Here is a 26,743-nt window from a genome sequence, read left to right as displayed (position 1 = left end):
GTATAATACATCGTGCAGGTATGTAATGTAACAAAGTGTTAATTTTTCTCTACAAAACTATTTTATCTAAGACTCCTGGACACTGACAAGAAATGCCAAAATTCAAAGAGATATTTCTAATGGTGGCTCATGCACAAATGAAACTTTCCAGTAAGTGGTAAAACTTGTTCCTGACTTCATTCAAATTATTCTAACGCTCACATGGGGTGAAGTAGTAAAAAAATGTCTGAGGGTTTCTTCAAGAAACCGAGTATTTTGGCAAGCGAGTCTCTACTGAACGCGCATTAGTAACAACTTTGAGCTGCAAGATGTAAAAATAACAAAAGCTAAATCTTTTCATCAACTTTTTCTTGATTAAGCATCCGGGGATGAGGTACCTGACAAAATTCGTGCGGGGATACTCCATCCTTAGTTCCAAAGCCTTGAAACTCTTGTAAACAATTATTTTACGTATGAACAAACAGGTATCTCTCCTCTATAACTTTATGGGATATGAAACCTCCTTTACATCACTAAACACGTAAGAGGTGTATTGTTTGAAAGCTAAGCTACCATTACAGTTTAACCGAGGACTTGCTTTCCCTATGGATAATCGAAAATGAAAATACAACTCTTTATGGGGAACCGCCTGTTAGCAGCACTTCAAGTACTCGGTCAATCTACTGCTGGTTATCAAATATTGGTTATTTTCCGAGGCTTGAGAAAATTGTAACGAGACTAGGAATCCAAAACTGCTCGGCCATTTAAGTGAATCGAAAATAATTATCAGGTGAAATTTCCTCTCTTTCAAGCAAAATCAAACCACTTTTGACTTAGTCAAACTGTCCGAGCATGACGTCGTTGATTTCTTTTGATTTTGTTGACTATAATCCTCGCCAGTAGATCTCCAAATTCCAACACTGTTAGAATGCTAGCGCCAAGAAACAGCCCAACTTGACCACCGATGTCACCTGAAGACACAAAAAATGGAAAGCTCTTTAGGTTAACTGTATTCGAAGAGCTTGGATATTTCAGGCTTTTAAGACAAAAAAGTGTTGCACCAACGATGATGTTTGAAGGGCTGGTCATTATAAAGTTACTGTCAGACGAAGAGACATTTCGAATGTACGTAGAGCAGTCTACGTTCTTCAGTGAACGCCGAATGTCTGGATTACGCAAAGAATAACAAGGAAATCTGTGCATATTTGAACCCTCATCTCAGCTCATTTTGTTTGAACGAAAAGTGTTCGTGTTTTTGTCGACACTGTACCCCTCGTGAGTTCTTATAAGGATGCAAGTTCGTTTTAGCTGTCAGCAAACTCACCAAATAAGCTTTCCTGATCGTACGCTGGCCTCTGAGTTATTAGCGTCACCTGCATCTCTTCAAAGTACACATCCAACTCGAGGAAGTTGTCCCTGTTAAAATATCCAACTTTTATAAGCCTCTTTAAATCATAACAGTGACTGTCAAAGTTTAGGGTAATTCAGATAAACTCTCTTAGTGTATTCAGTAATACAGTAAGTTAAAAGAAATTAGGCAACCGGCTACCAATGTCTACTTTTTCATAACGTACAATTTTCAATTTTGTTTTATTCCTGTTTGGGAGCAAAAAATCTGCTCGCTCAAACTTAAAGTAGGAATTTTGATGGTTCAACAAGAAGCTGTTGAGGAACTGATAACAGTGCTTACATGTCCATAAGAAACTCGTCGAACAAAGGTATTTCTTGGTATCTCGTTTGCTGTTCTCCCCGAAGGAAAATAATCATACAGGGTTATTCCACTCAGCAAGAACATATCTTTGGGACCCCTTATCTAGAACAGAGTATCCAGAGCTCTCGAGCGGGTTATCTCTACCCTTGTGAACAACTTATTTCTTAAACGGGATCCAAACTTCAGTAGAGACCCCAGGCACTGAAAACTCACTCGAAACATGCTCAGGTCCCTCACCGCCAAAGCTTGAACTCACCTCAAGTAATGCCTCATGACGTCCTTCCTTACATGTTTTCTCTTCGCCAGAACTTCGGAGAAATGTTTCGCTGGGGTCTGGGCATAGCTCAGTTGCACTTGATATTTTGTGATCTCACAGGGGACTGGGCACTCGCAGTTGTTGCTTTCATTTCGGAATATTTCTAGAAATCGATCGACAAATTTCTTATTATTACGCTTGTATCGTATAGAGACACATTTATTTCTTGTTTCCTGGTAAATCAACTTCATGATTCCTGTGCTATACAGCTCAAGATATTTTACGATGACCTCTACATTTTCGAGTAGTTTTCCAAAGCCTCGGATATGAATCCATTAGACTACTGATCATAACACTTCTAGGAATATGATTAGGTCATTATTTGTGACTGTAATCATTGCGTCGACCAAGACTGAGCATGCGTTGAAGATGTCTTTTTTTCAGTGTTGTTTTCTTTAATCCAGATCGACTTATTTTGAAAAACATACCCATTGCGGGCCAAACGCAGTTCTTCACCTGTTGCGGTAAACATGGTGGAGCTTCGCCTGTAAGAAAAATCAATAAAGCAAAAGCTGGTCGGTAAACAGAGCTATTTCACCACATTTCCATTATTTTGAAGTGATGAAAGCAGCGAACACCGTTATAGAGAAATAGGAAATTTTTCAAGCACCCACTTAAGACCCTTTTTCACAAATGTTTTTAGTCCAAAATCTTCAGTTGACTATTCTACACTTTGCGCCTCATATTTGCTCAATGCAATATTTGGACTTAAGAAAATTAATGATGATTGCTTTCAGAACAAATTCAGTTATTATTGAAATGTCAGGGTAAGAAGTGGACAATCTCTAGGATTTCTAGTTATATATATTTCATTCGACCTGTAGATGAAAAACAAGTAAAGTAATAATTCTCGCGGGTAAGCTGAAATATAAGCAATTGCAGGAAAGAAGCTTGAACAAATTTCAAGCCTCGAACGGATTCGAACTCGTGTCTCCCTTGAAAGTGTAGTATTTTGTTACTGAAGCTAAGAAATAATTAGGATTCCTTCCCAAAGCATGAAATACTAGAATAAAAGTTATCTTACCTTCCAAATCGTAAGATCTGCATTTACACATGCCGATGATGTAGTCAGCGCGGCACTTCAGTAGACAAGCTGACTTTGTGTACTTTTTAAAGCCGGCTAAATGTTTGTCTTCACATGCTGTTTTAAATGGGCGCGGAAGATTGTGCATCTGAAACGAAAATATGATATGTATGTAACGCGTGTCCATGCACATACCACGTTTTAAGTCATTGTCCACAGTCGAGACCATTCAGCAGAATATTGGCTTCCAAAACACCATTAGGAGTTAGCTATAAGGATCGAGCTGTTATGATAGTGCACTTAAAAAAACACAGCTGTCAAACGTTTGCGCACATGACAACGTCAAGTTTAAAAGCTCTTATGCACGGTTACGTGATACACTTCACCAACGAGCCTCGTTTGCACGAAAATTTGGCGACAAATGATCCCACTTCTGTTCAACCAGAGAACCATGTGATCTCCCCGAAAATCGATAAATGATAACTGGTCTCTAAGCATGACATGGCAAGCCTGCTTTTCCAAAACTTTCATGTTAGCTTTTTTAGACAATAGTATTCGCAGGTTTAAGATCCAGTTTCCAACACTTTTCCCCCTACTCACTTCAGGCTAGACAAGCTATTTAACACTATACGTGGTGAAGAGTTCTTAATTTCAAGTTTTCAACTGCCGTAATGGTCACTCCGCCGCCATATACTTTGCACAGCCTTGCGCACCCGTGTGCAGAATTTCGCTGCATTGGTTTCTTTGTCAAACACCGTTGGACATCACTAACTGCCCCTGTGCACCTGATGACGTCGCTGAACAATCCTTTCAAAGGCAAACAGAAACAATACCCCCATTTCGCAAGTGAGCAGCTCTGACCAATGAGCAGCGTAAATTTATATCCAGGGAAAACATCCAAATTCTGAAATGTTCTGCTAATCTCTGTATCTTTCCATTGTAAGAAGTACCTCTTTTATCTTGCAACCGAAGATTACCTCCTGGATGGAGCTTTTACCATGAAACTGATTACTGAGAAATACATGTAGTCTAAATGACAAAACATTCTAAATAATAGATAGATATGTGCCACTGGCCTCCCAGAATCCCTTCCCATTATAAACTTTTATGTGGTCAATTAGAGATCCCATCTTAGTCACTCGTGGTAAAAAAATTTTTGCACGCGAATTTTCCATTATAGTCAAAGGGGTGGTGAAAATGCAACCCCACCCAATGGCATATCAGTCTATTAGTAGCAAGCACCCCCCTCCCCTTCGAAGTAAATTACTTATCAGCATGTTTTGCATACCACTTCCTTCCTGAGACCACAGAATGTATGAGTTCCTGGCTGAATTGCAAAACCAAGCTCATTGATCAGCGGTGGTTCCTCTTGATCATGCACCATGACCTTGAACCCAGACGAATCTCTGAGTGACCCATAATATTGATCTTGCTGAACGCTCAGAGACAGTCTGAGGGCATAGTCTACTCCAGCACGCTGCACCTTTAGAAGAGGGTGACCTTTCAAACCTGTCAAACCAGTTTAAGATGATGTAAGTGTACAAACCAGTTTAAGATTTAGTAAGTGTAGAATCACATCGGTCAAATAGCGTAGAGGAGAGGTGTCACCAGGAACCAATCAGAACTCTTCGCAAGGGATTTTTTATTTACTAAGCTCAGTCAAGTACAATTCATCGAATCCTGTCTCAATACCTAAAATTTCTTTAGAAGCCAAGTTAGGCAAATCTTAATAAATACATTTTGCAAAACATTCTAGTTACTAAATTTCAGCTTTCCCACCTGAGTTAAACGTGTAACAAAGACCAAATTCAGTTATCACGGCAGTGAAATTCTCTGGTCCACATGGCTGGGATTTCCATCTACATTTCTTGATCATGTGATCAATCCGATGCCCATGAGTCCTCACGAACTGAGCAAAGTCAAAAGAATCGTCTATATCGATCGACGTGTCGTCGAGAACATCGACGTCATCGTCGTCGTCGCCTTTTTTCGTGTCCTTTTCGCGGCGACGGCGACGGTGACGAAGATAATTAAGAAAGTTTGGAATCGGTGAACGTGCGAACAGCACTTCTTCCTTGTTGTCGATGTATTTTTGAGGTGCAAGAATGGACATAACCTGTAAAGGAAAGAATAAAGTCATGAAATGCTGTCGCGACAATAACTTTGGTCAATCGAATTAATTTTATTACTTTGTTGGAAGCGTTTTCTAAGAATTTTAACGCACATTTTGTTTCTTTGAAAAAAAAAAATTAAAAAAAGATTGAGACCGGAATGTTGAAACTTGTTATATCGTTTTCATGCCTAACAAGGACGGCTTTGATTTCGGAAACAGAGATTTGTGTAAAAAGCTCTAGAAAAGAAAGTTATGTAACGGCAAACACTGCGACACACAACTTGCACTTAATTTTTAGGAAACCGCTTAAATCTTCATGAAAGACTACCGGGCTCCTTTCAATGGAAGTGAAAAGCTGTATCATCAAATTCGTGTTTATGAACGCTAACATATAAATGTGTATGCAGATCAAAAGGCGCCTGAATTGGATCACTCGGTAGGAAACCTGTCTAAACTTCTTTGAATTCTCAAGCTCACACAATGTCTGCAAATATCTACAACGACAAGCGGAAGTTGAGAATGTATGTTCACGCATTTCCAGTAGCCGTCGCGCGAAGTTTCCCGCCATAGCTGTGTTGTCTGCGACGTCGGAGTGAAGGGTTTGCCGTTTACTATAAAACGTGAGTAATTTTCTCTTGTTCAAAGGCCATTTTAAAGGAACGTATGGAATATTTTAACACCTGATGAACTGCTAAGATTTTTCCTAACTTGTGGTAAATGCAAATGGTTATTGAACTCATTTACAAGTAAAAAACCGACGGAAGTTTTAAACTCTTACTTAAACGGCTCCGAAAGATTGCACACTGCAAACAAATGGACACGAGTACAGAGAAATCAGGTTGGTAAATTATTTTCAATTTTACTCCCTTCTTGATGAACCTTAAAACTTAACCAGAAATCCAATTTATACGTAGTTCACTCGGGTGTGTTTAAGGAAAAGTTTGTTGAAGCTAGATTTTTAAATTTTTTTAAGAAAGAGCAAGGAAAGTCAACCAAACCCTCGCTGTCGTCCTTCTCAATGAAGTCGAACCCTTTACAGCAGTCGAAAGGAAAATCTGGGTTTGGGAGGTGTTTACATTGCAGAGAAAATTACTTATCCTTCTAAAAGATGCCCTATTTTCGTTTAAAACCGAAGTCTCTTTTGAAGCAGTCAGTCTTAATGTTATTTTTCGCACCTTTCGACGGTGAGCTCTTCCTATTTCTCCCAAATCTCGATCACCATCGTAGCCGCTGGCTGCTGTTGGATCATAAGGTCCATAATAGTTTTGGCTGCTTCCCCATTACCGAAACCAGAAATTTATCGGTAAACTTCAACAATTTATATTTAGTCTACGAATCGTTTGCGAGTGGACAGAGGTCACAATAACGGATAAAAATGTCCGTTGCGTCTGCAAGCGAGTGGATTTGTCATGTCAGAAATTTCATATGGTGAGCTACGACCGAAACATTTAGCAAGAGGTAAGTGGATCATTGCTGTTTCGTGTTTCGCTCTGACGAAGGGCCAACGCTCGAAACATTAGCTTTAGAACTCTTTACGGTGGCCAATTTGCATTATCAACTCAGTTGACAAAACCAAGTCATTTGCTTTAGTCGCTTTGGAGAACATCGTTAGCTTCGTTGCAATTTTTACATAAATGCATGCTGTTTTGCCGGCTGGGCAGCTTTTTTTAAGCGAAGACTTCTGTCACGACCTTTAACCGATAAATAATTGATAATTAACTCTCCAAAACAATTTGTTCGTTGTAAAACGTTGGACGAATTTTAAGTTTCACTAGAAATACACGTTCGGTATTTTTTTTTCGTAGGTGTCTTGAATTTGGACATTTCTGCGACAGAAACCGAAGGATTTTGTTGTGTAAAAGTCGCGTTAAATCCCCCCATGTCTAGCTAGAAAAGGCGTCTCATTTGACTTAAGTTTTTCTGTGGAAGAAAGATAAGAGCCATTGCAGCTTACAAGCAAGCAGACTATCACAGCCTCAAAACATGCAATTGAATTTACTAAAACTTTACTTTCCCTGACATTTAAAATCAAAGAGAGGCAAATCTTCAAAGATCAATCGTTGTTGGAAATAAGAATACTTTCCGTTCTGATAGCCAAGTGTTTCATAAGAATAATCGCCGTGATAGACAGTTGCCATACCAGTGTTGTTCGTTCAAAAGGGAACATGCGCTTTTTTTTCCTCTCTAACTGACAGGTGTCAGATCGTGACAGATACTTATGAAAAAATGTGTCAAAGTTTGCTTGGAAGCCGTTTAAATTACCTGTACCATTTGTACGCAAATAATTATGTTTCGCTGAAGCCTCTCTCGATAATTTTAAAAACCTCTGTTTTCTTTATAAACTGCTCCCAGTTTATGGAGGATGTTCCTGTATTGTCAAGGAATTATAGCCCTAAATCATTCGAGCTGTTTTGGCATGCATTTTGAAAAAAAATATGTTTTTCACTCGCCTCGGTCTGTCTATGTTTGGAAAAACTGCGCCTTCAGTCCTGAGTACCGCCCTCTGCCTACGGCCGCGGGAGGTATTGAAGACCTCGGGCACAGTTTCTTCCAATACGTACCTTCCGGCTGGTGAATAACATATATTTATGCTGTTTGAACTAGTGGCTTTCTCTCCTTCAAACAAAAAATCAAACTTAATATGGTACCTGCTGACTGAGCTTTTTTTTCCTCTTAGAATAATCACACTTTAGAGTATCCTTGAAATGTTTCTTGCAGTTATAACAAGAGATGAAAAATGAATCTTCAAAGAAAATTCCCAACACTGTAAGGGTCTGTCAGTGCTGTAACAAATTCTCGTAAAACTCCTAGAGGAGTCCACAAATACCAGTAATGGTAATTTGCATGTTGACATATGAAGACTTAGATTGGAGCAGACTACCAAATTCTGAATTAATTAGCAAAATAAAAAATAAGCTTGAGTCTTAAAGGAGTCTCATTACCTTTTCTCCTATGGTGCCATTTATGAGGTAATATGGAAATAGATTAAAGTTGCAGATGGAAACAGCAGGAAATACAATCTGATCCAAAAACTCCACTTGCACTGTCGTAGTTGTCGGGCGATCGAAGAATTTTTGTATGCTTTTCTTGCCTTGCAGAAGTAGCATCATAACAGCAAGAATCAAAATGAGGAGCCAGAAAATACGACGAATTTTGGGTCCTTCTTCAAATATGAAACGAAACCCGTGAAGGGTCAGACTATGTAGGAAGTCCTGCCACAATTCGTAAGTTGTTGGAATATCCTCTTCTAGATCTTCCTCGTCGTCGCTGTTCGCTTCTTTTGCTTTCTTCTTTCTCGGAGATTGCTGCGGGCAAGACATGTTAGAGATGTTATGAGAGCTTATAAAACCACTCTGTAGGATCTCAAGGAAAGATTTCTGTGGTGTTTTTACGACCACTAAGTACTCGTCAGCGCTTTTCGTGTCTAAGGGATAAAAACCCCTCGAGTTAAACCAATCTGTATCGAAGGGCATTCTCAGCAAACATTATTTACTAAATGGGCCGTCGATAGGTCGATATCATCATCCATTCTCTCGATGCTCTTGAAAAATCTCCATGACAGATATTGTATTCGACGAAATTTCTCAACTTGTGTGGTTAAATATATGGTGTCGATATGTCCTGAACGAGGTCCAAACTCAGCGTTTCAAAATGTACGGCGTAAAGTTGGATTTAGAACGCCTTGATTTAAGCTTTTAAGGGCAGTTTTGTTGCTGATTATGACACTTTCTAATCGTCTCGTAAGTGTAAATGTTTCGCTATGAACAAGCGAAAACAATTTTCAATAATTTTTCATCCGCTTTCCATTGGAGGGTTGTTTGGTACCCTTTGCCACCCGCTTGCGTTAAACAGTGCTCAATGAACCATGCGGAGATCAGCTGCTATGTTTCAACTGAAACCAAGATAATGACGTAATAATCGCGCACTGGTACCGGCAAATTTGTGCAAACACTGTTCCAGATCACAACGCTATTCACAGGCTCTGTATGAAAACGAGGTCTTATGAATTAAGAGGCCTTTTTTCGCTTTCACCCTTAGCTTTCTAATTGGCTGAGAGAACGCTTGACAAGGTACATGCAAGGTGCAGCTGAGTAATTCGCCAAATTTATCCGCTAGACGTGAGGATACTTTTGTTCAATAGTAGAAAGTTTATTTTTTATCATTGTTTTGTTTTTCTACTGGGCTTTTATGGTTTTTAATGAGATATTTTGATCGTTGTAAATTCTGTGGAAGAAGTCAAGTTAAAGGAAAAGTTTTTCATGGGAAAATTCTTATTATTTTTTTTTTTGTCATTTCTTTGCATAAATGCTAGGCATGCTAGATCCCTCTTTCGGAAAAAAATTACAAGTAAAAGAAAGAAGTTATTTGAAGAAGGAAATTTGTAGAAATTATGACTAATCGTGATCGAGTAAATCAAGAATTCCATGTAATGGCATTTAGGTTTCACTTTGCAGCCCCAAACCAACTCCTGCTGCTTTATCCCGATATCATGCCCAAATGTGCTGAATATAATTTTCAGTTCCGGGTTTATTGTTCACTAAACCATCATCAGGTTTATTCCCGATTCTGAATCTCTTCAAAGTACTTCAACGTCAGAAGTATAACTCGTAAACCACACCTGTACGCATTGCGAAACTAAAAACATTGACTGCGATTTTAACTTCACGGCACGCAACCATCGACCCAACAGTACATATTAACCACTTGATAGCAACTGAATTCACAAGCGGCCCAAGCTCACGTCTCGAGAAAAAGCCAACGATCAATTCATGAACGCGTCACGCGTTGTGTGACTCGGTGTTAAGTTACGAGAGGAACCGTTAAAAATTTGAACAAGTTATAAGGAATAGTATGGGGAACGAAATATGGTCGATTTACAACGATAAATATTTCGAAATATGAATATTTTACACGTAAAATCAATAACACTTACTCACATCCTGTGTGTCCGTTGTAGTTTCTGGCGATTTCTTCTGTTTTAGGCTTGCTTTACCATGACTGCTATTCGGAATAAAACAGTTAACTAGGCGAAATGCGAGACAGCAGCGTGCACGCATGACGCTTTTTGTCCCCTTACGCAGGCATGACGTGCTAACTGTCCTTTTAACTGACCTTTTACACCGTCCAATTACAAGCATGACGTGTTCACTGTCCTATTAGAGCGCAAATTGGGCTTGTGATAACCTATCACGTTTGAGAATTTAGCTATAGTTTTGATTAAAGAGTGGTATTTTGGTCCTTTTTTAACTCGTGAATTGCGCGCATGCGCAAGAGCGAGTTGAAGATACGATGAGGGGAACGGCACTTGCTCGCTCGCTCGCTCGATTGGTCGATTCCTGTAAACTTTTTTTCGATTTTAAGCTTTTGAGTGCATTTGATAGTTTTTGGCGAGCAATAAACAAACGAAATGGCGACCTTTGTTACTAAGAATAGTGGTGGGGCGAAAAAGAAGCCAATGATAATCTTAAAAGAGTTTTTTTTTTCGTTTTAGTTTCAACAAGCGGCGCCAGCGACTGGCAGGCATGCAAGGATTCACACTGAAATAACAGAACAAGCTTCGTTTTTCATAACTTGAAAACAATCCGAAGATTCATTGAAAATATCACTTACTGCGAAGCGCCCGGAGTTTACAGATGTTCATAAGCTTTTTCTGTTATGGCGTGAGATTGAGGACAAAATTGATCATTACGTTTCGTATCGTATGTTTTTCGTGTGTGAAGCAACAAAAGATGCCGGCGACTGACGACATTACAAGTTAACACGAAAATCAAATAACACCTAAACAAACAATTTTAGCTACCGATTTTCACTGAACTTTTTAAAGAACAATTTTATTTTAAGTTTCAAGACAATTTGAAGATTGAAAATACATATTACGTACTAAAATGCGAAAGTTATATACCACAAAATTGATAAATAGGCCTGAAATGAAATTCTATCTTGTTATTGATTATACGTTGCCTAGCACGTGACTAAAATCTACCCAGGCGGAGATCCAAAATGACGGTGGTAGTCGTGGCTTAGTTATATCAGTCAAAACTCGTCCCCGTTTGTCTCATCTGATAAAGGAGGATTCATTAATGTTTTCATTAAGACAGTATTGCCTTTATTTTTAATATTTACAATGATAGACAGTAAATTTCACCTTTCACCCACATTTACTTCCAACCTTTTCTTTTGAACCAGAAACAAAAATGATATACGTTTAAAACACATTACATCATCCACCCTTGTCAAATGTAATAGCATGATCATTTCAATTGTAATGCCTTCTTATCCCAACGTTACTTTGTTTCTTTGCTACATTAGCGAACACTGAACTACTGTTCGTACCCTAGATATGACAATCAACCACAAAATTCCCTAAACCAGATAACATTAAGCATAATCCAAAAAAATCATGTGTCAATTCACGAGTTTGCTTACAGAGCACTTTCATTTAATCTTAGATGATACTGAACAGGTTTTTGCGAAGTTGAAAACAAAAGCTATCGTCGGTATGGATATGTCGAGGCATAAGGTTAAGTTTCGTCTGAATTGAAATTGAAATGGAGCCATGCTAAAACGCACAAAATTTTTTTCTAATAGATTGCATATTTCTCTGTCAGCCTGGCTTGACACAAACAGAGTTTTGGGGAAACATCAGTCAGCTTGCTAATTAAAAACAGTAATAAACGGCCCCCTCAAACGATGTATAATAAATAAGTAGGGTTTTTTATATTAAGGCCTTCATATTTTTTTTCATTGTTTTGGATATAAGTTGTACAACTGGGAGACGAAAAGATGTCTTCTTCGCAAAAATGTTCAATTCTGCATCAGTTGATTTTGGACAATCATTTAAGGTTTGAATTTTCACCCTTTTTCCATCCTAGTTTGTTCAGTTAAGGTTTTTTTTTTTCAAGAATATCTTAGCGGCTGCTAATTTGTATTCAGAAAAATATCACGTTGTAAGAATAGGCTACTAGCATTTTTCAAATGATAGTTATTAGCTATTTTGTTTTCTCTTTTATTTCACAAGGCTTGTTCCCGGAAGGGGGCGCTCGACTTTTAACAGAATCATTAAATTGTTTTCGTTTTAATTTGTTTGAATATTTCTTGGATCAATAGAGTCTCCACTTAAGGTACAAAAGGCATTTACGGAGTGATTTTCGGGGCATTAAAAACTGCGACGGAAGAGTTGATATTGTGATGAGCTCTCATTGGTGTTAATATGGTTTAATATTTAGTGATGTGAAGGGCTCGTTTATCTGACGGATGAAAAGAACGACTCGATGCTGCGGCCTTCACGAACGACCGTGCATAAAACATGAGGTACGTTCAGCAGGACATTTCAGCTGTAACACGCTTTTTCTCATAAGATACCTTGTATTAATGCCCATGAAACAAATACGATACCTTTACGAGCAGAAGAAAAGGCACCCTTTTAAGTAACAGTTATGAAAGTTATACCCGAATTGAAGACCACAAAACAGTTGTCATACGTGATATGCCAACATCTTTACAATTATATTTGTTATTCGCTTTAGGAGTTTTTCCCTTACGTACAATTTTTAATCACCGCCGCGCTTCGATTGCTTTCCGTTTAAGACTTTGGAAGAAAATAAGCGCGACTGAATTTTAAAATTTTATTTCAAACATGTAAATATATAAAGAAAAAGGCTTCAAACAATTGGCAATTTGTTAAAGAATGAATTCTTACTTTTTCAGGAGGTAAACACCTAAAAATAACATCGGCGTAGCAAGACATGCAGCTTAGGCAAACGTTTGACTCAAAATCTCTTACCTTTATTACATTTGATTTATCGGGAACATTTTTATTTTACTTTGCAAGATTTTAAAGAAAACTGTCGGGCCTCATGGAACACATAGTTTTCGTAGTAGACTTACATGCATATTTAATTTCAGAACTAAATGGATCTGTTTTAGTCTCAGCAAACATCTTAAAAATCAAAGAAACTTCGATTATCGGATTGCGTTCCTCATGATTATTTGTTTGTAGTTTCGCCGAAAACTATTAGTTTGGTCATCTTTTACACAAGCACTAGAGGTGTTATGAACTGGATTAAAGCAAAATACATGAAAACATTCGCGTTTACAAATGCTTTTAATGCCTGCAATCAATAATTATCGAAATCCCATTTTCACGAGAACATATTCCGAGTGAATCAACAGTCACCCTTCCGTAGTAAATTCTTAAATAGTGATACCAGGGGCATATAAGGAAATATGCATTGAATAAACCCTGGAAAAGAAGAGAAGTTTCTCAGAAACTTAGTTGCTAGACGGTTATAATACTCTGTTATCGCATATTTATCAAATGGACGCTTTTGCATTTTGCTGGAAAAAATTTATAGGCCGAATGTGATGTATTTACAGCGTCTGCTGTTTATTCTAAGAAAGGTTATCGAAGAATTACCGAAGCATCTCAATGGAAGTATATTTCTAAGATGCTTGAAATCGAATCTCAGTTTAAAAAAAGGAATTACTCTTGAATCACCAAACTATTTGGTCTAACTTTCTTAACTAAAAACGAAAGGAATTTAGAAGTCAGAGTTAATGATTAACTTCTCAAATTTGCTGCGAAACACGTTGTCATTCCTTCGACTATGAATCGCATGAAACAAGGTGCAATCAAAAACAGTGTTGTTGACTACTTGATTTTTTCAGAAAAAAATTCCCATTACTTATTATTCATTTACAACCTCACACCGTGAAATGCATAATTCATAGCTTCAATTTCCCACAAAAATTGAGAAGTCATTCTCTCAAGAAAAGTAGGGTGGCCCTTCCAATACTTGTCTGGAAAGATCTCATTTAAATCAGTGTTAAACTCGTTCCCCATTTGCACACATGAGTTGTTTACTATTTCATTCAGTCTTCATGACAACGGTTTTTGTTATTATTATTGTTATTGTTATTATTTTTACTAGTATATTTATTGTTACGATCATTGTCATTATTATTCTTATTACTACTACTACTATCACCATTATTATGTTATTGTTAGTTGTTTCAACAGAACTGTGGTTTGCAATCTAAAGGGGTCAGCTAGGAAAAAAGTTTTTTTGATTATACTACTTCGAAAAAGAAGGAAATGCGAACGTCTTGGGAAACACACTTCCACTCCTCTCTGACCTACTAAAGATAACTTCAGTGGGACTGACATATCTCAAACCACACTTTGATTGCACCTCTCTGTTTCTTCCCCTTCTCGTGAATGACAAGATCAGTTCAAAGTCAACCGCATCATAAAGATTACTGAGATATTTCACTCAAAAAATCCGCATAGCTTTGATCCTCAGTAAGGTGAGAATCCACTAAGTTAAATATGTAAGTTTATTTCGGGAGACTATGTCTATAAGCTCGACATCGGATCACAATGGATTCGCGACGCTTTATTGGTCAAATCTGATGTTTATGTTCATGAACTACATTTTGTTGTTCCACGCGCTTGCTTCTGCGAAAAATTTATTGAGCCAGTTTCAAATACTTTTTTATTTTTTATATCTAAAGTGGAATTTCATCATTGGCAATTGTGCATAATCGTGATGGAGGAACACCAATTGTAAATAGCTAGCCACTTTAATTTTGTCTGTCAGTACACTTTTTCAGGATGGTGTGCATCATTACAGCAAAAGAGTGCGCAGTCGAACCTTTACTGAGCGGTCATCCACGGGAATAGAAGTATTGTAAAAATCGTTGAAAAATAATTTAATTGAAATATTATTCTTATACCCCTTCACATCAAAGCTTCAACATTTTTTAAAGTTGTTTTGTTAAACGCAGTTTAAATTTCTTTTTCGTCGAAACCACTTTACTGAAATTTTTTTTACTTAAATGTCAGTAGCACATTGGAAATGCAAGTAAGCTGAGTATTTGAATCCTATGGAAAATGAAGTTTTTCAGTTCTCTGTTTATGATTTTCATTTAGTAAGAACCAGTTTAACAATACATGTTTTGCTGGTGTGAATAGGGCAGTAGTTTTTTTTTAGTGGCTGCGCCTTCGGTGAGCTTTTGATACAGGTGAAAAACAATCGAAAAAAGGCCACGGAGATTTAGTAAAATGTGAACAGAGGTAGAAATTACAGTATTTTAGTGGAGAAAATTTCGGGACTTTGTAAACCGACCGCTGAACAAAGGGTGACTGGTCGACTGTAATTTCCCTCATGGCCCTATGTGGTCTGTGTATCAGTTTATGCAATCACAACAAATAAAATGTCTGTACACGACCTTGTCAATCCAATTTAAGCCACTGAAAAGAGATATTTACACTTTGATTGCCACATGTAAACAAAATAAGTCTCTCTCGCTGATCAGAGGCTAGAGATCCACAACTCGATAAATCAATTAATGTCAACTAATGCCTTTACAATGGTTGTTTAAAATTTAATCTTTATGATAACTGTTGAGGTGAAGCTGAGCACTGCCGCTAGCTCAAAAAACAAAATGAAAATTAGCGAATCGTGTTTGAAAATAAATTGACATCGATTCGGCATAATAAGGCAATGTAAATCTCTATTGAATTATTTGAGTATTTTCAAAACGAAACGAAATGAAAAAAGTAAAATTGGTGGGGAATGTTACAACCAAGCTCGCATTGATATTTATTCTTTCTAGCTATTTAATTGCATTCAATTTCCAGATGGTTTCCTTAACTTCCTCAGCGTGATATAAGTTCAGGCAAAAGAAAAACTCAAAATATCGCTTTATCCATTCATTTACTGATATCTAGTTCGATCCAAAATAGCGGGGAAAATTGGAAAAACATCGTCGCAAATGGGGGTAATTTTTGATTAAGGATCTAACGTTAAAGTTTTAGCTTTGATTAAGGGTATATCAATCGTTCAAAAAGCGACAAAAGTTTGAGGTATTGCTGTGTTGTTTACCCCGAGAGGAAGCGACTTGTGGCACCGGATAATTGTTTCATGCAAATTTAGAACAAAAGGACTGCATGCTGGGGCGCAAGTGCTATATGCTAATCGTTTGGAAAAATTTCCCCTATGATTTGGAGTTATGAGTGGGACAACACTACTTTTGCTTGAATATACATCATCAGTCAGGCTTTAGATGTAATTTTATTCGTTGATGGTTATTGCCTTGATTCACACAAAGTGCGAATTTGTTCAAGCACTCGACAATCAAAACATTCTCACCTCAAGTGGCTGGATATCACTCAGAAATTAAAGCTTTTAAACCTATGATATACAGCACGAGTATTCATTGTGGGAAGCTAAAAAAGAATTGAGATCAAGTATTCGCTCTGCGAACAGAAAGGAAATTGAAGGCTGCGACTTCGCTGACACATTAGTATTTTTTTTATTTCTAATCAAACGTGTCTGGTACTTCGCGTGGATCTTCTCGTTCCATGCCGTGATAAGCATGTGGCGTGGCGGCTGTCCAGATTGATTTCTTTCTAGCCAAACTACAACGACATGATATGAGCGTAACATGGCTAGATTGTTACATAAGCAAGGTACTGTCCTTTTCTTAAACATAATTTCGTGGACTCAGTAACCAAGATCGAATTGGTGTCTTCGTGTTTTGCCAATTTACTGGTACTGCGTTTATTAGGATTGATCCATATAAATGCAAGTGCGACAAAATCGCAGACCAATCAATTGAAAAGATGCCACATTTCATTGCGAAGCAAACATTCTGATCCAGAGTATGTCTGTGAGTACAATTAATGTCTTTATGCTCATTTAAGATACGAATTTTGAATACCATCGCATTTTATTTCAAGTATTGAAGTTTCCGCAAGGAAAAAAGTTTTGAATTATGTCCATAAGTAAATTCTTATTATGGTTGAGCTTATTAATATAACTGATGTGTTAAATCTAAAATTGCGTCACATCTGTTTATCCTCGAGCATAAAGTACAGGATTGTCAGATATCTTCCACACGGGTAAACCAAAATTTTTGCCTAAAGTGTGACAGCTGGATAGAACTGTAATAATCCAACAGGAAGTCAGCAATTTAGGCAATTAGATGAAGACAAAATATCATAGATGGAGATCGAATGTTATTTGGATTAATTGTTTTCTCTACGTATGATGAATACGTCTTGCACTTTGCACCAAATTTTAAAGATTTTCTAATTGATTTTACCGGTGGGGGGCTACTGCTGTAAGGCATTTTATGTCTGTATCGAGGACTGTCAAATGTATTTATTAATTCTTCTATTGACATCAACAATATGTCAACGATTCAAGAGACGCAAGGAAAAAGTTTAACTGAGAGTACAACTGGATGGAATAGGAAGTTGTCAAATTGAAAACTTTTTAATCATTATTGTTTTAGTCAAACTTACCATTTAAATCGTGAACATTAAATCTGTTATTATTGTTAAGTGATGTTATTGAAGGGTTAGACCTATCATCTCTTTTAATTATTTCCACTAATTTGAATTTTTGCCCCATGGCTTTTATCTCCAAAGTTATGGATTTAAGAGCAATCTCTCCTTACAATCTAAATAGACCATCAAACAAACATAAGAATCCGCTTAAGATTAAATCAACTCCAACGGAGAATTACTCATGAGAATATCTGAGTTTAGTATATAATAACACAGTAGATACTGTTGAAGGAGCTCTCTGATTGGCTACTCAAACTCCGCATATCCTTTGCTATTCCGAGAAACGCACGCAGGATCTGCGCCCTTAAATATTGTCAACGTGGTTGCAGGAATAAATGAGCTAAATTATATTTTTTGGGTTTATTATCACACTTTTAGAACCACTATACTAAAACGACTATTCATCTTAGTGTTGGTGGTTAGCGGTGGATATTTTCCTTGCCGCTTCGCGGCTTGGTAAATATCCATCACCAGCCACCTCTAATTCGGTGACTGGTGGTCAAAAAATTGCCGGTTTTTGAAAATGAAGGGCTTATGGACAATGGAGCGAGGTTTTTCAACAAGAATCGTAAAATAATGATAATGTTAATCAAAATCTGATAAGGAAACAATAGTTAGAGATACTTTTAAAGAAAGAAAGGGGAAAAAAAGAGAACATTCTTAATAGTTGCTTTATTGCATGAGACGTCGCTGCAAGAAATCTAGAGTTTATGGCTGTCTCATCTTTTTTGGCGAATGTTATCTCTCCATTTATTTTTTTTTTCTGTTAGGTGTATAAATGTGCCAAATTGATTGTTATCATAAGCATAGTGGGAACAAAATTTCAATTTATAGTGTTTTACTCGAATTTTATTGTGCATTACTAACCTTAACTCTTCGAGTCTCCTAAGACCATAACCATGAAATAATGGAACAGGGTTAGAATTTGCGAACGGGCTTCTGTCACGTAGTAACATACTTTTTCCAGAAACCAAAACTGTAAGGATACTGGTTTCCGTGATGCGATCATTTAAGGTTGCATTTCATTAAGTCTAATTTAAAAAGAGAAAGTGTAATTTTTTTCAAAGAAATATTTATGGGAGTGTTATTGTTTTAAATATAGGTAATTCAAAGACAAAAGATAGAATGTTTTTCACGCGTCCACACTGCCCTCAAATTATTTTACGGCCGTTACAGTCAAGTTGATCGGATTGTTTGTTGTTTACTGAGGTTTATTGGGTTGTGTATCATTACTTAAGAATAACGAAAAACAACGCATTGTTAGGTATGTCGGCCCATGACTAGTGTTCACTTTCAAATCCCAGTACGAAAGATTATGAAATAATTTTCTTTAAGATCTTCTGCCAAAAATAATTTTAGTAGGAAAAACGAGCTCGTGATTGATTGTTGATTTGTTTCCGGTTCGGTCGTAAACAGTTAGGAACCACATCTATTTAAAAGATGCACTCTATAGTACGGATGACGGTTTTTCTTTAAGAGAGGTTTGCAAGACGCTGTTATGTAAAGATTTTACTCTTAAGATTTTTTCGTCCGCAAACACAGCAACACGGAAATTTAGGTTGATAAAATATTTTTTTCATACCTTCCTCTTAAGTAGTCAATTAACTGTCTTCTGTTTGCCACCAGAAGTGCGGTTTTATTACAGACAAACATGTTATCTGGTAATGTAAATATACCCGTAGAACCTAATCAACAACGACTTGGACATATTCTGCGAGAAATTTCTACATTATTAAAGAGATAAAAAGGAGTGAGTGTGTTTTTACACAGATATCTTCAACACGTCTGCCTAAATGTAGCCGGCTTTCCGTGAAGTCCAGATTTGGATTTATGCTCTCTCATCCAGCGAGGATCTTTAATTTGGTTTACGTTGACATTCCTTGGTTAAATGATACTGGTAGTTTGGTTTTGTTTTGAATATTTAACCCAGAAAATTTAGGAATGAAACGTTTTCCTTTTTTTTTCAAACATTTTTTTTTTCATAGGAAAAGGCACGTATTACATTGATGTCTGACAACTGAAAGCAGTGTCATTTGCCAAATCTACTCAAGGAGGTTTACTGCAGATTTGAAGTGATGGTTTGTGAGGTAGAAAGGGTATGAGCTTTCCGGAAAATACAGCATTGGCCGTTTTTTTTATAAGCACATTGTACTTTGTATTTTCGCATGGAAACTGCAACTTTCGAGAAAAGGGATCATTTGGCATTATTGGAGTCTTCGACTTCGCCGATTCGTCCTCTAAAGAAGCTTTTGAGAACGCCACATCAAGTCACAATTCTAAGGAGTGTGTTCCCAAGTTTATGAACAGAACTCTTCTTCTTAAAAGCGACGCGAGTGTTTCGGAAATAATAGAACTTGCTCAGAATGCACTACAAACTGGTCCTTGTTTTATGGTGTATGCAGCCGAGGATAGCAAGGCGAGAATAGTCCTTGAATTTGCAATTACCCAAGGGGTAAATGTTATAACAGCTATACCACCGGTATGTATGATTGCCAGGACCTTTTATAATTGTCACAAAACCCGACTGAATAAGGGTAGGGATAGTCTGCACGAAAGGAAGGACACTTCCTAACGTTCTCTTTAGTGCATTAAGGGGAAAGATGGGAATTTTCTGAAACATTCTATTTGCATTGTTACAATGATAACACCGAATGACCAGACATCTTTATAAATGATGCCAAGTTTCCTTGGAATCCCCTGTGAACATATAAGTAAAGAATTGACAGTTTATTTCTTCTTGAACGTGGTTTAGCCCAAAAGCGCTACAAAAATCTCGCGGGAAATACTAACTGGACATTCCAAACCAGTGATAACTGTTTAATTTTAAAAACGTGGGGCTCGCTGTTAAAACGAACTTTTAGTTTTGTCGAGAATTAAATGTGTTAGTCTCTTTATTATGCGAATTAAAAACTGTGGAAAAAATGAAAAATTAATAAAAGTATAATCATTTTCAACTGCAAACGGCGACTTCCCCAGACGAGAGGTAGCTTGCGCTATTTGTCAGAGAGAGAGAAACTTGTTATGCGATTAAGGTGTTCAGATTAGCATCGTGTAACATGATGTCAGTATCGGTAGTTCCCCTGCCTATGGCATAGATTCACGTCTATCCTGGGTGGAAGAGTCAATAATTAGCATTATTTTCGGGGGCTTAATCTTTCTAAAATAATTGATCACGTTGTCTCCAGTTATAGTTTATTTCATGAATGACTAACAAAACAATATTTTTGGTTTATTACCTAAAAAACTTGGAAAAAAAAAGAAAAAACAAGAAATGATAACAGCCCTAGCCAACTATGCTTCATTTCTTTCAATTAATTAGTGCAACGCTCCTGTAGATTCTAAATCAGCAATTTTAAAGATGGCTCAAAATTTTATAATTAGTTTTTTGTGCGCTTTTTCAACCTCTTGTCACGTAATTAATATTTCTTTTTTTATTCTATAGTTTTACCCGAATTACCAATACACTGGGATACATCAGAGTTATGATCCGGCCCATGTTTCCAGCATAAATACAGTTTCAAGCACGGTGACGAAGAGAGACGCCCTCTTAGCACTCTTAGGAAAGTTAAACTGGAAAAAATTTTTGGTGGTGACGGATAGTGAGCCCAGCTCAAATTACTTCGTAAATTTATTGAAGGAATCCCTTCATCCAAGGAATTTGAATTTGACAGAGTGGCTGGTATACAATGAAGATAATTTTGATTATTTTGAAAAAAAAGAGACTGATGTTAGTAATATCATTTTGGTTACGAATAATCTTTCACTCGCTGAACAGATACTCAGCGTAAAAGATTTTCCATATTGGACTTGGATTTTCCTCTGTGATTTGGATGTCGGAAGCTTAGGCTCCCAATGGCATTGGGAATACGTTTATACCATAACTCCAAAATATTCTCTTAAGGTTAAGCTTAGTGATTTTGTGGACGATGCAGTGAGCTCAATTAGCCACACCGTAACAGGAAATGGACGCAAAGGGAAAGCCTTCTCTTGCCCAAAAATTTGTACATTTAGAAGGTAAAAAAAACAATTTGTGTTTAGATATTTACTAAATCGACATTGATTTAATGTGTTCTGTGGTCTGTACTCTGCGTCCCGTAGGTCCGCGACGTTTTAACCATTGTTATGTCGAATATCGTTGTCGATAAGAGTACAGACCACGCGAAACCACTTTTGATTTGTTTTTTACCTCAAGATCGATGTAAAAATTTTCAAGACATCTACATTTGTGAGGTGATAAAGACATTTCGTGACAAGTTGACGCGAGTGGCATTTTTTTATATTCCGACATTACTGATAATTGTGGAGAAAGAATCTCTCTCATTCTGTAAAAGTACCAGTGCAAATTGCTAAGGATTCTTTGAGTCACTTGAAATAAGTAAGTAACGGTTAAAAGATTCAAGAAATAACTTACTAGATGCAAGATGTTAGATAGATGCTAGACGAAGAAGAGCGTCATGTCTTAAAAAAATAATTTAATGTAATTATTCATTTTGCCTTAGAGAGCAACACATTCGCTTTCTGAATATCGTCACATAAGAAATCCTAATAGTGAAAATGGTGACATATTCTCGTCCATTAGAGCTACTTCTTACAGTTTACAAAACAGAAACTACAACTAAAGCCAGCTAACCTATTTTTCCAGCAATCTAATTGAACCTTGTCTCGGGACCATAATTTAATGCTATTAAAAGTAGGTTATTATCAAAATGATACCGAAAATGATGTGTCTATTCTCCTTTTCAGACTTCTATCTGAAGTAAACTTTCACGGTTCTTCAGATCCTGTTGAGTTTGATCAGCGGGGCAACCGAGTGCCCCTTCGCTACGATGTTAAGGGAATGGAGTACAACGAAGATCAGGAAATGTATGAACTTGAACATCTTGGTTATTGGTCTAATGGCAAGCTCTCAATGGAGAAAAAAGGAGAAGACCTTAAAATCCTTCTAAACGAGTACCCACCCAATGTTATGTCCCAACCGAAAAAAGTTGGCGAACCATGCCAGCCTAGCTCTATGTTGTGCTCTAAAACTGTCGAAGGAGAGGAGATAAAGCGTTGCTGCTATGGCTTTGTAATCGATGTGTTAGATGTGATATGCAACGAGATGGGAAAAGTTCCAAAGTTATTGTTTAGTCTAGACGGACAATATGGAATTTACGATGAAGCAAATAACAGTTGGAATGGCGTGGTTTCAGAACTACTTAGTGGAAGGGGTGATATAAGCTTTGATCTCTACATAAGCTCTCGCAGGGCCAAAGTTGTCGATTTTACTGAACCGTATATGCCTTCAGGAATTCGCCTTTTGGCAAAAGAGAAGAAACGTGAAGACAATCAAATTTACTGGGTGTCTTATCTTAGACCTTTCACTCCTCCAGTTTGGCTTACTCTGCTTGGAAGCTTAGGTATAATGATTATCTTCCTATGGGCAATGGACAAGATTAGTCCGATCAGAGGATCAAAGAAGCTGTTCCATCCAAACTCTGCATTTGGTCTCGACAACGCAGTTTGTTTCGCTCTCGCTCTTGCGTTTGGTCGCCCAGCGGACGAGTCAAAACCAAAAACTAATGGCGCTAGGCTTGCGTCAGTAGCATTTGGAATGGCAATGCTGGTTTTTGTGTCAACATATTCGGCTAATTTGGCTGCTTTTCTCATCGTTGATGATAAAAGTCCCCCTGTGGAAGACATTTACGACATCAAGGTACATCTTACACATAATTGACCTTGCTTAAGTAGCTTTATCTCTATTTTTTTGTTTTTCGTTCTTTCCCGCCTTAAATCAGTAGATGGAGTCGGTTTGTCTCTAAGTAGCTTGAGTCTCTTCCTGATTAACACGGTTCATGCACAGTTTGAGACACCCAAGATAAAATGACAGGTAAGCTTGGAAAGTCTGGATAGGATTCCAGTTCCCTAACCTCACTTTTGCCATATTGTTGTATGTGCGCAAAAGGACTTTTGATATATTTTTGGCCCGTTAAAAGGATTCCAATTTCAGCAGTACACCGATGGTTTTAGTAGCTATTACCGACACTTTGAATACTATGCAAGTAGATTATTGACTGTCACATTGGAAGTTAACCTGTTTTAATGAGTAGCAACATTACAAGGAAACAAAAATGGAAGAAGACTTTAAGACGAGGAATGATCTCAAGTTTATGTTCTTAATACGTTAATTAATTAATTAATTAATTAATAATTGAATTATTGAAAGATGTAATTTGAAATCGGTAAATTTGTTAAAAAAATTTGATCGTTTCGAAATACTTAAACATATATGAATTATGTAATGGACCGCGCTCACCGCAGACTCTCTGTGGCTCAGTGGTAGAGTATCGGAGCGCGGAATCGGAAGGTCTGAAGTTCGATTCCTTGTGGCGACTTTTCTCTATCCCACGTTTTTGACAAGACGAAAAACATCTTTCTCACTAATACTATTATAATGAAAATAAAGGAGAGTTTCCTAGATTGTAGACAGACGACTTCAAATAATACCTCAAGGTTAAATGCAACAAGGAGCAGTTTCGATTCATTTCTGAATTCTTTTTTTATTTGACCGTAATCTGCCTAATAAATACGTTTTTCTTTCTTCATCAATATAGATTGAGCGACCACCGGATGGCTTTAAGTATGGCACTATTGACGGATCTTATATGGCCGACTACTTCAAGAACAGTGAAAATGCATATTTTCGCCACGTGTGGTATCACATGAAAGAAAACAATGTTAAAAGTCTTCGGGAAGGAGTTGAAGCTGTCAAAACAGGGTTTGAAACTTTTGAATCTTCGAGCACTATTCGTATTTTTTTTCTGTGCTTGAAAATTATGCCAAAAAAAACGAACTTGAATGTACATGTAGGCGATAGATAGAGGCACAAAATATCAGTTATCTAGCAACCATGTCAACTGATTAGACCAAAAACATTGGACATCAATCACCTAATTACTTATCAATTTGGGTTATTGAAATGAAAGAATGATCAACCTCTGGCAGTGAAAAACGAGTTATGGCTTTTTTAAGCCCCCGCTTGCTTTTCCACTGTTATCAATAATGAGTTATTAAGGTAAATCATCTAGATATAGGGTTACCGTTACAAAATTAGAGAAAAAATTCATTTTGGAAAATAAAACACAACATACACACAAAAACAACAATATTACAAACCTCACATCACTTTGCTTGATTTTTATGAACAGGAGTCTGGACGTTTTCGTCGCAGATCACGTGGGCCTGGAATACGAATCAAGGAATGATCTTCATTGTGAACTCAGAGTTGTTGGTGAACCTTTTGCTATGTCTGGAGCATCCATTGCTGTTAAAAAGAACAATCCTTTGTTTATCCAAGTATCAGAAGCTCTTCAAGAGATCAAAGCTAAAGGACTGACGGACTTCATCCAAGAATTCTGGGTATCCAAGTATAAATGCCCGAGGGAAACTCCTCCAGCTCAACTTAAGGTAGAAGACCTAAGTGGACTCTTCTTGCAACTCACCATAGCAATGATCGGGTGCATACTAGGTACATTGTGTCAGAGGATTTTTCTACAAATGAAAGAAAAGTGGACTAGAAAAAATAACGAGGATGTAGATGAACAGGATGCGAGGCAGGAATTTGCACAGACAGAAACACTTGTGTGAGACAAGGTTGTTTCCTGAGAATTTAGTAAAGAAGTCTTAAAGAGTTTCAGGATAGACGGAAAAGTCCATTTGCGAGTTTGGCGCATCATACAGTCCAAAATGAACGCGACTAGCCGATAGGAATGTGAAGAAACACATGATAGCGAGTGTTCGGTAATTGCAGTGTGGTGTCTGTGTCCGTAATGTAGAGGCGTAGAAACGTTACGGAATAGTCTGCAAGTATATCATTATTGGTCTCTTAGCCCTTGATGGACCAACAAAATCGATCTTGTTACGCTTTCCATGATCCAGGAGCGAACCATTCTTCCATAATGGAGCTATAAGCTTCTGGCTTGCTCCATCTGCCCTTCATGCTACCTGGAGTATTCAGTTGTAAAAATTGTTAAGCCCCATCGAGCTTTTTTCCTTTCTTATATGCATACCATCTGTTAGGACGAGCGAGACAAACTTTTCTTCATGTGTAGATGGTATTAGAAAATCATTGTAACTAAAAATTAAATACCCATGGCATAAAGAAATCTTGATGCATCGAGGATATATACTATTTTAAGGGGTCCATAAGTAACCGGATTATTTATTACCATTAGTTCCTAATATTGGAATTGCTGTTTGATTGAACCTGACTTACACTTTCCCAAGAATGACATAACGACATGAAGAAGAGAACATTTTTTTCCCATTGTCTATAGAAGTCTATGTTGTTGTTGAACTTTTGCTGCTTGATCGTCATGTCTGCTTGTTCACACCACTAACACAATGATACAGCGATCTCTTTCAGTTGTTAAGTCTTTGTGTTGCCAGTATGAACCACGGTTATGTCACTCTGTCATTCTTACTATTTTGCCCGTTTATCATTACACCTTCATATTCACACAAATGTTATAACTACGCAATAACCTTCGTTACATTCATGTCATGATGCAAGAACTGGTTTGAACCAAGAACTCCAACGGTTATGTTGATTGGGTGGTTTGATCGTCCAGAGAGGATTGTTTTCGGTCACAAAGTATATACCACTAAGCGAGAGGTGGTTTTCGTGCAACCTGATTGGCTGGCAATGATTGGCAAGTTCTTTTCAAAGCTGAGCAACCGAAGAGACAAAATCGCCCGTCGAGAGTTTAGTTTCAGACCATGTTTTTGGTGTATTGACAGAAATACAGTTATTTTTTTGGTACTTGTGTGGTATATACGAAAACAATTATTTACCTCGAAGTCGTAAAAAGTGCTGGATCTTTACCTCACCTCTGTAGTAAAAGAAGTAACAAGGACATTCGAGGATAGCTTTCTTAATTCAATAAAGTTGTCATTAGTAGAGCTACACAACAGGAATTGAGTAATATCAAAACTAACACGGAATGTTTTTTACCTTTCTGTAAAAACTGCAATCTGTTAATGTTTCAGACCTCACTTCAAGAACGAAATTTTCAGGGAAGTGATTTAATCTCCTTTTGTAAAATGTGAGACAAACTCTATCATAAAAAATGCCTCACCGATACGAGAGAGAAAGATAAGACGAGTTAGGAATTCGGCTTGCTGAGGCGTTTTAGAAGCAAACAAACAAACAAAAATGAGTAATAGATGAATAATTTTATGTCCTCAAATAATTCACGGCCAGAAGA

At 37.3% G+C, this 26,743-nt stretch overlaps 2 protein-coding genes across 6 annotated transcripts; one reads left to right on the top strand and one right to left on the bottom strand.

Moving 5' to 3' along the window:
• Nucleotides 1–290: 290 nt before the first annotated feature.
• On the bottom strand, nt 291–9,000 carry LOC113684556 (acid-sensing ion channel 2). The gene is made up of 8 exons (XM_027201955.2): nt 8,086–9,000; nt 4,810–5,146; nt 4,319–4,539; nt 3,031–3,178; nt 2,435–2,491; nt 1,947–2,109; nt 1,304–1,395; nt 291–950 (listed from the first exon to the last, which is right to left on the bottom strand). The coding sequence occupies exons 1-8, from the start codon at nt 8,614–8,616 to the stop codon at nt 817–819; spliced, it is 1,683 nt and encodes a 560-aa protein (XP_027057756.2). The 5' UTR covers nt 8,617–9,000; the 3' UTR covers nt 291–816.
• Nucleotides 9,001–11,866: 2,866 nt separating this feature from the next.
• Nucleotides 11,867–26,444, top strand: LOC113684563 (glutamate [NMDA] receptor subunit 1). Of its 5 annotated transcripts, XM_089183334.1 has the most exons (7): nt 11,867–11,985; nt 12,370–12,454; nt 19,484–19,977; nt 20,941–21,512; nt 22,242–23,193; nt 24,092–24,255; nt 24,686–26,444. In XM_089183334.1, the coding sequence occupies exons 3-7, from the start codon at nt 19,597–19,599 to the stop codon at nt 25,122–25,124; spliced, it is 2,508 nt and encodes an 835-aa protein (XP_089039460.1). In that variant the 5' UTR covers nt 11,867–11,985; nt 12,370–12,454; nt 19,484–19,596; the 3' UTR covers nt 25,125–26,444. The 5 variants fall into 5 exon arrangements, with proteins under 5 accessions (XP_089039460.1, XP_089039456.1, XP_089039459.1 ...); XM_089183330.1 differs by lacking the exon at nt 11,867–11,985 and having other exon boundaries at nt 12,246–12,454; XM_089183333.1 differs by lacking the exons at nt 11,867–11,985; nt 12,370–12,454 and adding an exon at nt 16,363–16,616.
• The last annotated feature ends 299 nt before the right edge of the window (nt 26,445–26,743 follow it).

The sequence above is a fragment of the Pocillopora damicornis genome, chromosome 9 (assembly GCF_964200805.1).
Source record: "Pocillopora damicornis chromosome 9, jaPocDami1.2, whole genome shotgun sequence".
Classification (NCBI taxonomy): Eukaryota; Metazoa; Cnidaria; class Anthozoa; order Scleractinia; family Pocilloporidae; genus Pocillopora; species Pocillopora damicornis.
The sequence above is the reverse complement of the archived record's forward strand: the minus strand, read 5'-3'. Positions and strand labels throughout refer to the sequence as shown.

Coding starts and splice junctions, on each gene's coding strand:
- LOC113684556 (XM_027201955.2), bottom strand. CDS start 8,616: ATGCCCTTCGATACAGATTGGTTTAACTCGAGGGGTTTTTATCCCTTA. Junction 2,492..3,030: donor CAGATCTTACGATTTGGAAG/GTAAGATAACTT, acceptor TTTTTCTTACAG/GCGAAGCTCCACCATGTTTA. Junction 2,110..2,434: donor CTGCGTTTGGCCCGCAATGG/GTATGTTTTTCA, acceptor ATCGATTTCTAG/AAATATTCCGAAATGAAAGC.
- LOC113684563 (XM_089183334.1), top strand. CDS start 19,597: ATGAGCTTTCCGGAAAATACAGCATTGGCCGTTTTTTTTATAAGCACA. Junction 19,978..20,940: donor TTATAACAGCTATACCACCG/GTATGTATGATT, acceptor TTTATTCTATAG/TTTTACCCGAATTACCAATA. Junction 24,256..24,685: donor GTTGAAGCTGTCAAAACAGG/GTTTGAAACTTT, acceptor TTTTATGAACAG/GAGTCTGGACGTTTTCGTCG.